Source organism: Staurois parvus, unplaced genomic scaffold, assembly GCF_062004578.1.
Source record: "Staurois parvus isolate SC_StPar_1 unplaced genomic scaffold, SC_StPar_1.0 ptg000137l, whole genome shotgun sequence".
NCBI classification, from domain to species: domain Eukaryota; kingdom Metazoa; phylum Chordata; class Amphibia; order Anura; family Ranidae; genus Staurois; species Staurois parvus.
In genome coordinates, this window is record NW_028317933.1 from 15,227,002 (window position 1) to 15,239,308 (window position 12,307).

Here is a 12,307-nt window from a genome sequence, read left to right on the forward strand (position 1 = left end):
AATCCCTCTGTCAGACCTTTGGGGAGACATGATCAATAAATGGCCAACTATAGTTGGCGAGTTACCCAGCCCCAGAGCATGAGAGAAATTGGGATTGACAAATAGCAGTGACAGCTGACCCTCGGATAGAAAGAGGAGAGGAAAGAAAACAGAAAAAAAGAGGAAGACATGGAGTATTCAAACCCTCGTGTCAAACACTGTCTGGTATTACACCTTTTTTATAATGCAACCAAAGCAAAATAATGAACCAGGACTAAAGCCCTGCAAGGGAAGGGGTCTACTCAGAACAATCTCAGGAGAGAGTCTTCAAAGTCTGGGAGGGCCCATAGACAACCCCCTCACACAAAAAAATAAAAACCAGTATAATGTAAACATCAATAAAACAGAACCTCACAAGAACAAAATATCAGCAGGAATAAAGATCACATTGGGACAAACAGGCAGCTTCAGAAAAATATTTTTAGGTCTAACGGTGGTAGCTAATGTTGGAGAAGCCATCCCAAAAATAAAGCATTTTGAAACCCTGAAGTCGAAAAAAGATATATCGTAGTCTTTCGATGTGATTTTCGTCTTCCTGGAAGTTGAAGCAGACCATAGTGGTGAGAGCGGCAGAGGATGAGGGTTAGCTCTCAACAGAGAATGAGGTGAAGGACTATGGTACCCCATTGGAGCAGGATTTTTTTCAACTTCTTAAAATGTAGAGAACATAAGGTTTTCCGTTGTAGGTAAACTGAAGCTGGAAAGGATACACTCACCGATAACTAATATCCCATTGTACCAAGTGTAAAAGCAATGGCTTGAGAGAGAGCGGTTTCTGGATGGTGGTCAGAGAAACATCTGCAATTATTTGTAAGTCATGCACGTTATATGTCTGGATTTTCTCTACCATATTTCCTAACCGCTTGCTTGACCACGGAAAGAATGTGGTTTGACAATAACATCCCTAGAAGGCCCTTCCGGTCTGGGGGGGGGGGGCGCGCGCATCAGTGCCCTATGAATGTGATCAATCTCTGTATGAAGATCATTGATTTTCGGGGATTGAATGAGGGATTGAGCTCTTTTGACTGACTGCCAGGAGCCCCCGAATATGGAAATTGATGACCTAGAGAACCGTGCCAGATGTTATAATTTAAGATTAAGCTTCATCCGGTTGATTCTGTAATCATATTGGAATTTTGGGACACACGGACTGTCGCGTCTACTTTAGACTCAATACTAACAAGACCATGGCCCAATTCTTGAATATCTTGTTTCGGATCCGACGCCGATTTAGTAGTAGCCTTATCCAATTCTTGCAACAGAGCAGCAAAACTAACAAGGGTCGCTGGAGGAAGTGTTTGGAGAGGTCTCAGGACTATCAAGGTCTGGTTCCATACCGCTGCTTTGGCTGAGAAATATAGCAGCCATCTGCTTTATTCAGTGAAGGAGGCTTGAGAATCATGGCCTAGTGAGCAGGCTGAGGCTTGTGAAGGAGAAACAGCAGGGCTTGGAGGAGATTGGGGGAGATATGGTAACTCACCCCTGCAGAGGAGGCCACTGTGTTCCTGTCCCGGCATGCAGCTCCAGCAGTGCCAGATTTAGCTCTGAGGGAGGAGAGCAGCTGTCAGAGGTAGTGGAGGCTGCGGGATCAGAGCCAGTCACCATCTTGACTCCCGTGCCTGCCACAGGTGCTGGGATCTGCTTTGGCTCTTCCCCACCACACGACCTAGCATGGGAAGAGGGCTCTGGGTCACTTGGTCTGCTCCAGAGGTTGAAGGGAATCCCTGTGAGGTTCGGTGCCCACCAACTGGCACTGAATGTGCTCGTGGGGTGCGGAGATCACCATGATATGGGGGTTGGCCACCCACACATGTGCACCTCTTATAAATATAAATTTCTCCCTCTTTGAACTGTCAAATTGCATTGTTGTGAACCAGGGCTTAAAGTGCTGTCTGTTTTGAAGAATTGCTAAACTTCCTACTAACATTTCTCCTAGTGCTCAGATGCCTTGGAATCCCTGCCCGTGTAATCACAAATTTTGCTTCTGCTCATGACGCTGATGGAAATCTCACTATAGATCGATACTTTGAATATGGCAACCATGTTATGGATTCAGCTGACCGTGTATGGTAAGATGGGCTCTTTTTATACTATGCCTGTTATTACACGGTGTACCATAGTATTCAAACTAATTCTGTTGGTTAGTTTATATACCGAGAGCAATTTCCTTAGCTACGTGCACCTGATTTAAACTTGTTCAGGATCACATTTAAGGTGGTGTAGTTGTATCAGGAAGAGACAAAAAATGTCCTTCACACCATTACTGTGTATAATTTAAAGTTGAACTCCAGGCAAATGGATAAATACACTGAATTACAGGTCAGTGAGCTGCTCTACCTAAAGGATTTGATCTTTCTATCCAGTCCTGAAAGTTGCATACCTTCTCCACACACACTGAAATTCAGCAGGGAACTGTTGCATTTTGATCAGTGTATGGTTGGCTTTTACAGATCCCCACTTTGGACAGTGAAAGAATAAAAGCAAGCTTTTGTAAATAGCTGGTGTACATGGCTAACACAAATATGTTAAATGCATAAAATTTTGTAAGCCTGTAACTGTTTTTATAAATTTCCTTTTTAATAGGAACTTCCATGTGTGGGTTGAAGGTTGGTTTGTCAGAAAAGATCTTGGATCCAGATATGATGGATGGCAAGTTGTGGATTCAACTCCGCAAGAGAAAAGTGAAGGTGGGGGAAACCATGCATAGTTTTTCCATCATGAACGAATTGGGGGGACATGCTACTTTAGGTGTTTAAAAAAAGGCTCCAACCCTTAAACTTTCAAATTTTAAAGTGGTTTTGCACAGAGCAACCCTGAACCTTCTTGGGTCCCCCACTGGTTCTCTTAAACCCTTTTGTGTGCCCCCATAGCAGGCCACTTTCTATAGGGGCACACCTGTGGGCTTGATCCTGAGCTCTCTAACAGGATTTGTTTGACAGCAGCTGGTGCCAATGGCTCATGCTGCTGCCTATGAATAGAGCTGCTGCACATGAGCAAAGTGCGACAGGGCTGGGTTGTATGTGGGGTTGGGTGATGCAATCACTTTGGATATATGTGGAGATATACATTTCTCCCCCCCCCCCCCCCCCCCACCTCCACATCTTAATGTAGGGAATACATTAATCTAATGTAAATGTCCAGGTTTTAAAACTATTTTAACTTTTTGGGAAGATTGTCTCACTTCCTGTCCTAAATATAAATCTCAAAGCGACATCTTTGGTAGTGAGGAAGGGTTATAGCCTTTTTGACAATGAGTCTCTTGCTGTCTCTGGTACTGCACTGCTGCTACAGGGAGACTGGATCATCCACTTGCACTTTCCACTCCTAATCACCAGGTTTTTGGAGAGCCTGGGAGGGGGGGGGGGTCACAGCAGCAGGGACCAAGCCACTGAAGGCAGGACACCAAATGTATCCGATCCATACTGCGCACTATACTGCACTTATTCCAAGCCTAGACTGCACTTGTACTGCAGATTGTACACCCCTTGAGGGTTAGGGACTGATGTGAATGTACAATATATAAAGTGCTGCATAAATTGATGGCACTATAGAAGTGCCTGTAATAAATACAATTATACCAAACCTTTTACTGTATCTGCACCACATCTACCTTGCACCTGTGCTGATACTATACGGTACCTATACTGCCTGCAAGTTAACTAGAACTGTTGGTCACCAGTGCTATTTAATAGACCCCAATGATGGCCAGCAGAACATCTCAAAAGGCTGCCTAGGACTAGCATCGCCAACTTAAATGTGCCCTGACAATATAGTTCCTGCACTCAGTAGATTTAAACTTTAATACTGCTCACTGCTGAACTTGAGCTGGGCTTGCTACTGTATATGCTGAGCTGGGTGCCAAATGTCCTTACAATTTTAGTATACAAAAGTGACTAACAGTGTTACCATTTGTTAATCCATTTTTATGGTTGCCTAGTTGAAACCATATTAGGTGACAATGTTAAGTTTGCCTTTACTACCTGGTTTGGTGCCTGTTTTCTTTGATTATAGCACTACTGAGTACAAAGTATTTCCCTGAATTCGTGTGATATTTTGTACACTCAACCTGGTGTCTGAGGTGAAGGTTCTTTAAGGTTTGAAGTAAAACAGAGCACACATCCTATCCAGCACCTCCTATGGGGGCAGTGCTACATTTAGTTAATATAAGATGCAGCTTTAAATTGGGGAGGTACAAAGGTTATTTGGAGCGCTTGCATCCCTCTTCATCTCGGACACTGCTGTAAAGCATTCATCTTGCACCCATTATGAGTGTCCTCCATTTAAACAATGGGCAAAGCAGGCCTTCTGTTGGTGACATGGTCTTATGAATTAACTGCATCCTCTTGAGGTAGCTGTCCTTAGACCCTAATTGAAGTCTGAAGTGACAGACCCTAGAATGTCCTGAATCTGACTCGAGCTCCAAGAAGAAAGGACACCTATTACCAGTCCATTTAACGCTGGGGATTGTCATTGGATATTCTGAACCATATAACCAGTTTGGGTTGACTGGAGTTGCTGGTCAAATTCTTATCCACTGTGTGTGTGTGTGTGTGTGTGTGTGTGTGTGTGTGTGTGTGTGTGTGTGTGTGTGTGGTTTTTATTTCTATTTAGGTTCATACCACTTGGGACCGTGTTCTGTGAATGCTATTAAGGAAGGTGATGTTGACAAGAAGTATGATGCTCCTTTTACGTTTTGTGAAGTAAATGGTGACATAGTAGACTGGATGGTTTATGATGACGTGAGAAGAAGAAGAATACGCACACAAACTAGTGGCGTTGGAAAATTTATCAGCACCAAGGCGGTCGGTTCAAATGAACGTACTGACATAACGGACAACTATAAGTATACTGAAGGTACAGTCAGCTGTATTTTTAATGGCACCATATATTAAAGTAGGATTGTGCCCCTACCCTCCAAGCAGTTGGAATGCACCTGGTGGACATGCAGCTTTTTCCATGAGCTCTACTACCAGTGCTTGTTTGAAAGCGCACGTGTGTGTGTGATGTATAGTTTGTAATAATGGGCTTGGGTGAGAATCCTTGTTTTGCTCATTGCATACACAGGCTCTGTGGCTTTACAGTGCTAACAATGGCTGTGCTTTACTGCCAAGGCAGGCCATAGACTGTGCAAACTTTCCTGCAACAATGGAATAAACAGTGACAGAAGAATCCCTCCTGCCGAGCCATTGTGTTCTAGCGGGAGGAAGGCCAGCCCTGGTGGGAGAACAGTAATTACTGTTAGTGGCTGTGATAGCCATTAGCGATGATTGCAAGTAAATCTGGCAGGTTGGGTTTTTTAATTTGGGTACATTCAGGCTGCCCACAAAATGGTTAAAATCTTGGTCGGTTCCTGCTGAACCAGTTGAGATTATGGCCCACTTCTTGCAATGCAATTCTTTCCTTTTGGCCAAATCTCTGAAAGCAATGCACTCTGCAAATGATATCTCAATAATTATATAGTCATTGTAATGACTAATGTGAAGATGTATAGGATTCGCCATGAAAGGTAGGCTAGATTAAAGTATATGGCCAGCTAAAACCTTTATTTTGTAGGGAAAGATTTTATTTTTATGCCATCTGGCCCTCCAATCTCTAATCTGTCACACTAAATCCAAAACTTGGTTTTGGCCTTAAATACAGCCTGGTTAGAAAACCTCCCAACCTAATCTACAGCTTGCCTTCCATAGCCATACAGTCTCTGGCCCTCCTCTTTTCCTTGGGTTTCAATCAAGGAGGCACAGCATAATACGTGGGTGTTGCCTAGCATGGTCTGTATGTAAATGCAGTCTGTCTAGGAACACCCAATCCAGACCCTCGTCCACCTATCAAGGCCATTTTATCACGGAGTCTAAAATAAGTTATGTAATGGAGAAGTGGTTCATTTTAAAGCAACTAAAGGCTGAAGGTGTATATTGTGCGTGCCGCCCCTATTGCTCAAGTGATGTGCAGAGGAGCCTTGGCTGTCCTGTAACTCGCTCTTCTCACTGACTGTGGCAGTAGCAATTTGCTCCCACTGCTGTCAATCACAGCTAGTGAGCCAATGAGGGTGCAGGGCTGATCTGCAGCTCTCTTGGACGCATTAGTGCCCCCTTGGCAGGGGGCTTGCTTCTGGGGGTACTGGTCAAAGGGGAGGACCCAGGAGCACCAGCAGGGGACCCAAGAGGATCAGGGCTGCTCTGTGTAAAACCATTCCACAGAGCAGACAAATATGACATGTTTTTCTCACCACTTTAACATTTAATTTCTCCTGTTGAGGGAGAAAAATAAGCAGAATAAACCTATTAAGTGTGACTAAAATATTTATATAGCAGAGCTTACACTAAAAGGCAAAAATCCAGCAGGGGCTATAACCCATCGCCACAGAAAACCAACCCCTTTTCTTTTTGGCTGTAAACTGCATGCATATGGAGGTTACTGTTTATCTCTTACAAATGTTCTCTGCCTGTCTGTCACTAAAAGTATTAAAGCTATTGGATCAGCATGACAATGACCAGGAACAAGTCAGCAAATCAAAGCTTTAACTCTTCTGTCCCTAAAAGAGCATAGACTACAAAGTCAGTCTTTCTGTAGTGAAACTGGCTTCTAGCATGCTTTAAAAAAGAAGGGGGGGGGGGTCCTAAGCAGGCCAAGTATTTTTAGCACTTAAGCCATCACTAAATATAAAATTCTGTTTTCAGGAAGCCAGAAGGAGAGGGAGATTTTCAAGAAGGCCCGGTCGCTCTGTTACTCTGCACTCCCCACCAATGCTGATGCTGCTATTTTTGCACTTGTGGCCAACTCAGCCAATGACCCGGAGCTGTTGCCAAAACCAGATTTTGAAGGTGCTTTTACACACAGCCGTGACCCCCAGGTTGGTCATGACGTCACATTCACACTAACACTGAGAAGCCTAAGTTCTCTCAAGATATGTCTACAACTCAAGATGACTATTACAGCCATTGTATATACTAATGCCCCAGTGAAGGAGATCCTAACTAAAGTCCAGTCTGTAATCCTGGAACCTAAAGAAGGTATGCTTACATGGGTTCATGGGTTGTAAGTGTGTGGGTGGGTTTTTTTTTATTATTATTATTATTATTATTATTATTATTAAAGGGGCAGCTCTCCCAACTTTTTACTATTATCTGAAAAATGAAAGTTTTAGGTGGACCCTTTTTTAGCAGTGATTTTGACTATTACTGCAATACTTGACTAAATGCACCTGCATAAAGGCAAAACCTATGCTTGGCATCTTTCACAGGGAGGTCAGAAATATGCCTCTGAATTTGTACTACTTTCCTGGCAGTCATGCTAATTCTCTGGCTTCAACACAAAGTTCCTGCCAGCAACAAATGTCCAGAAAGTGAAGTCTGAGGATAGTCACACTTTTTTATAATTTTGTGTTCCATGTAAGTGACTATGAAAGTTGTGGATGTGATTTGGATTTGCATGATGCCCAAGAATCTCATTTTTTAGAGGTCAGTACTAGGTCATCAATGTCTCCAAGCATAAGTTTGCTTAAGCTGAACTCCAGGTGGATAAGCATCAAGTTTGTCTATTTAATGACTAGACCACTTAAGTGGCACTTCCCTGCATCTGAACCCCACAAAAAAAAAGGCTAATCCTTTAATATTAAAAGCATACTCGCCCATCCATCTGTTTTTTTTTTTTTTTTTTTTTATTTTGCTGAGAAATCACTTTGAAAACCACCCCTCTGCATTTCTGGCTGTAGGCATCTTGAGTAAGGGCAAATGATTCATGTAGCATTCACTTCATGAAATCCCTATCCCCTTAGCTCAGGCATGCTGGCAGGAGGGTGTGCTTAACTGACAAAACCCCCTCCTCCCATGAACACTTCTGGGATGTCTGACCTAATTTTGCCTAGACATGAAAACTAGGAAGCAACTGAAGACCTCTATTTACTAGTGCTAGCAATAGAAGGATTAAAATTGATGACCAAGTGGGTGGAGTTCCACTTTGACATCTACATAAACTGCATTAAAAAATGAGAGTTTCTGAGCCCCTGGTCATATAATTTTATTTATGTATTTATTTTGTTCAGGGAGGGGTAAAGAACAAAACCAGAAGTAGCAGCCTATCAGATGTCCCTTATTTGCATATGCTGACAGCAGCAGAGCAAAATGAGAACCTAATTAGGCTCCTGTTGGTCTTTCATTGACCAATCACAGGTTGCAGTCAGACCGGTGACCTAGCTGTGTTGCTCTTCAGCAGTAGAGAACTTCAGTCTCTAGGCTGACTGTGCCATCTCATAAGGCTGTATAAGTCTTGGGACTGGCTGGAATGAGAAAATATTTCAGCAGGTAAAACTGCCATTTTATATGTAGTCAGCTGTGTATTTGGAACCATTACGTGGTGATGGGAGCTTCTAAATTAAAGTACAAAAGTACTGCTATTTTAAATGCTTTAGTTTTTTTGTTTTGTGGGTTTCAATTTAATTTTTTTAAGTTAGAGATTGAGTTATTAGGGTGTATGATCATTGTACTCCTGTTTAGTCTAGTTTTAGAGACCCTGTAATCCCACTATTCATGTCAACAAATCTCATAGGAAGACATACTGTATGTGTATTGAACATTAGGAATATTTGGATGCCTGTAGGTAAATAGCCGAGACTGCTGAATTCACTCACTCTGGGTGATCAGAGAACTAACAGAGGGCCATGATCTGTAAGGTGGAAGGGACTGTTGGGGAATTGTGCTACTGGAGTTGTCAGATTTTCCCATCTTGAATTTTTTTTTTTTTTTGTGCATGAACATAATCTGCTCTCCCAGGTATCTTATCGTCAGTAGAATGCATTGAACCTGATCCATTTTATGTTCTGTTGTAGAGAAAAAAATACCTTTTACAATACCATATGCGAAGTATGAAGATGCAATAACTACAGATAATATGATCAAAGCTATTGCGCTGTGTGAAGACGAGAGAGGAGGTAAACTACTAGTGGATTCAGTGATGAAGCTGAGGTCCCCACCAATCATGATAAAGGTATGATGACTTAAAACTCGTTAAAGGGTCAGTCTACCCAAAGTGTGTGTTGTAAATTAGTTACTAAACCCACAACCGTAAAATCAGTCTGTATATGCAGTAAAGCATGCTTGTTGAACCTAAGGGCTTAATACTTCACTTTGTGTAAGGTCTGTTTTGATCTGATCTTCTGATTCTCCCCTTGTACTGTCACCACTCCATCTACTGGTAAAATGAGCTCTAGGAGTCACTCTGCACATGGTGTGTTCCTATCTGTGTCCAGCAGAACACTGGTTAAAGCCTATAGAAGTCACAAGACTACTATATACTGCTGAGAAGGTATTTAGCAGTTTACTAAAATTTGCGTTTCTGTGTACTGTGGGAGACCAGATATAGTAATTGCAGGGTCCTGGGATTAGTAGCACTTTAATGGCAAGTTAAAGTGCCTTTTTTAATGTTTTTATCTCCATAGGCCCTTGAATTGGCTAATCTGTACACCTACTTTAGACCCTACACTCTCTCCCTGTTGGATTTTTGTTTATATATCTTCAAGACTTAATCTGGATGAGTGGGATTTTTCCAAGGTGGGGGAATCCAAACCCCAAGGGCTGGACCATGCAGGAATGGATCTCTCCGATTCCTATAGAAATAAAAGCAATGAGCTAACATGGCCCAGTACATTAGACCTAGAAACAAGATCAGTTTTGGGTGGAATAATGTTTTTATCCATGGTTTGGCAAGAAGACTGACTTTTTTTTTTTTTCTCTTTTACAGGCAGCAAGTCAAGCGTGTGTAAATCAGGTTATCCATATAGAGATTTTGTTCACCAATCCAATTTCCCAGGACATTGAAAACATTGTTATGACAGTGGAAGGCAGTGGGCTGGTTAAAGAGCCAATCCATATTGAGTAAGTGTGAATATACTGAAGAGCTAATGCAAAGACTAGAGAAAGGGAAGATTCTTCCTCATACCCTAAAACATTTTGCTGTGGGCAATATATAGCCAAATGGCACAATATCTATATAACCATTTCTGTGACTAGCATACTTAGTTTCTGTACCTTCTCAACGTTCCTGTTTTTTATACAATGTTTTTAAATGTAGCTGTGTAATCTAATACACTATATTGACCAATTGCTCAGCCACACTCCATCTCAAGCACTAAGGCTTGATTCACGCTAGTGCAATTTTAAATGTGACTTTAGACATTGTTTTCAAAGTCTGTTCACAGTAATGCAACTCGATACAGCTAGTTTTTGAAGGTTCCTGTACTACTTTGGTGCAATTCCACTGTGAATTTTGGCCCATAATATATATATACAGTGGGGATCGAAAGTTTGGGCACCCCAGCTAAAAATTTGTATTAATGTGCATAAAGAAGCCAAGGAAAGATGGAAAAATCTCCAAAAGGCATCAAATTACAGATTAGACATTCTTATAATATGTCAACAAAAGTTAGATTTCATTTCCATCATTTACACTTTCAAAATAACAGAAAACAAAAAAATGGCGTGGTGTGGTAGTTACTGGTCTATGCTGATTAGCACTTGAAACTGCAGTGTGTGTGTGTGTGTTTAAATTTTACTCAGAGGGGAAAAAAATAAAGTGAAACTATTGGTAAAATTTCACTGTCGATTCTGCCGGTAGAAGTTGGCTTCTAAAAGTGTGTTTTTTTGTTTTGTTTTTGTTTTTTGTTTTTTTTTGTTTTTTTTGTGGATGGAGGCTAATTTTGCTAAGATGAAAATACTCTTCCTATAACCAGGGGCAGACTGACCACTCATGGGGCCCCTGGGCAATAGGAAATCATGGGGCCCCTCTGTCCTCACCCACACTCAAACCACACCCAAAAAGCCTATGAAAGGTACCAGGAGCATCTCATGTTGCCCCCTTCTAACCCCGGGCCCTTGGGCCTTGCCCGAGTACCTAAAATGGTCAGTCAGCCCCTGCCTATAACAAAGTTTATTTTCATAAATGGGTATACAATATGCAAAATACACTGTAATAAAGTACATTAAGAGTTTGGAAAACCTTCTTGGTGGCAGATGAAAGTCTCACTTTTAAACATCACCTTGTGCCACAGATTCTGAAGGACAGCAGCTTGCCCTTAACCCCGAAGATCAAAATGTTGTCTCGTTAAGCTTTGGCATATAGCCATGAGACTGCCTCCTTTCTGTTGACCATGGATACCGTGATCAGTCTCAGATTAGTATCATACAGCTGTGTCCAGGAAAAGGCAAACTCCCAATGGTGAAATACCATAAAAGATTTAAAGTGATTAAAATCAGTGCACTTGTATGATTGTAAATTCAAAAAGCATGGTATTAAAATGCTTTTAAAAATTTACAAAGACTGGCATCCAGAGTAAAACAGATCATCCTTCTATATATCTATAGCACTACCTGGGGAAAAAAATAGCCACCACAAAGGACTAGTAAACTGCAGTGTGGGGTTTTTTTTGTTCTTCTTGCATTTTACAGGTTTTAAAAACTAACTGGTTGCTATGGGCATCACTGTCTTTATTTGTAATGAGTTAAATCCACCTCATGGTGTGTTGTGAATGCATGGTACTGCTAAAGCTCCATACACGAGGGCCAAATATGAGGTGGTTCAGTAGAAGCCCATATACACATCCATGTCTGATGGAAGCTGGCCAAACAGGCATGCTGGGAAAACTGTCATCTGATCAGCATTCTCAACCAATGGCTACCAGCATTGATTAGTGTGTACTGGAGGGAGGGAAAGGCAGTCCCCCTGTCAGAACACAGTACAGGAATCTCCCAGTTGAGCTATTAGTAGGTACAGCAAGCTCTTCAGGGTGTCTTGGCATGGTTTAGGGGTTCTTTATTTGATCATTCTCATCTCAAAGCTGCTGCTTTTATTTGCAGGATACATTGTCTGAAGCAAAACCAGCAATCTGTGACCAATCTCCACATCGTCCCTTACCGAAGTGGCCCCAGATGTCTCCTGGTGGACATTACATCGAAGAAGTTCAGGGACATTAAGGGGACATTTCCAATTAATGTGTCTACTGCATAACCTACCAGAGCTACATTCTTCATATTCCTCAAATAAAATGTTTCATTTTTGCACAAATTAAATGACTAGTTTATTTTCAAGAGCTCTGGCCTAAAACCCAACTTTTCTAGATTGGAGTTGAGGGGGGGGGGGGTGTGTGTGTGTGTGTGTGTGTGTGTGTGTGTGTGTGTGTGTGTGTGTGTGTGTGTGTGTGTGTGTGTGTGTGTGTTCTAAAGGCTGTAACAAACCAATTTGCAAAGGGAAACTGTAGCTTGACAAATTACTATCATGT

At 41.9% G+C, this 12,307-nt stretch overlaps 1 protein-coding gene across 1 annotated transcript in view; it reads left to right on the forward strand.

Moving 5' to 3' along the window:
• LOC149465858 (protein-glutamine gamma-glutamyltransferase 6-like) overlaps positions 1–12,081 on the forward strand; it is a 31,857-nt gene extending 19,776 nt beyond the window's left edge. The window contains exons 7-13 of the mRNA XM_089673461.1: positions 1,976–2,108; positions 2,623–2,726; positions 4,651–4,893; positions 6,717–7,049; positions 8,864–9,021; positions 9,775–9,908; positions 11,886–12,081. Coding sequence (XP_089529587.1) covers positions 1,976–2,108; positions 2,623–2,726; positions 4,651–4,893; positions 6,717–7,049; positions 8,864–9,021; positions 9,775–9,908; positions 11,886–12,036 — 1,256 coding nt within the window. The 3' untranslated portion in view covers positions 12,037–12,081. The remainder of the gene's footprint in view (positions 1–1,975; positions 2,109–2,622; positions 2,727–4,650; positions 4,894–6,716; positions 7,050–8,863; positions 9,022–9,774; positions 9,909–11,885) is intronic.
• The last annotated feature ends 226 nt before the right edge of the window (positions 12,082–12,307 follow it).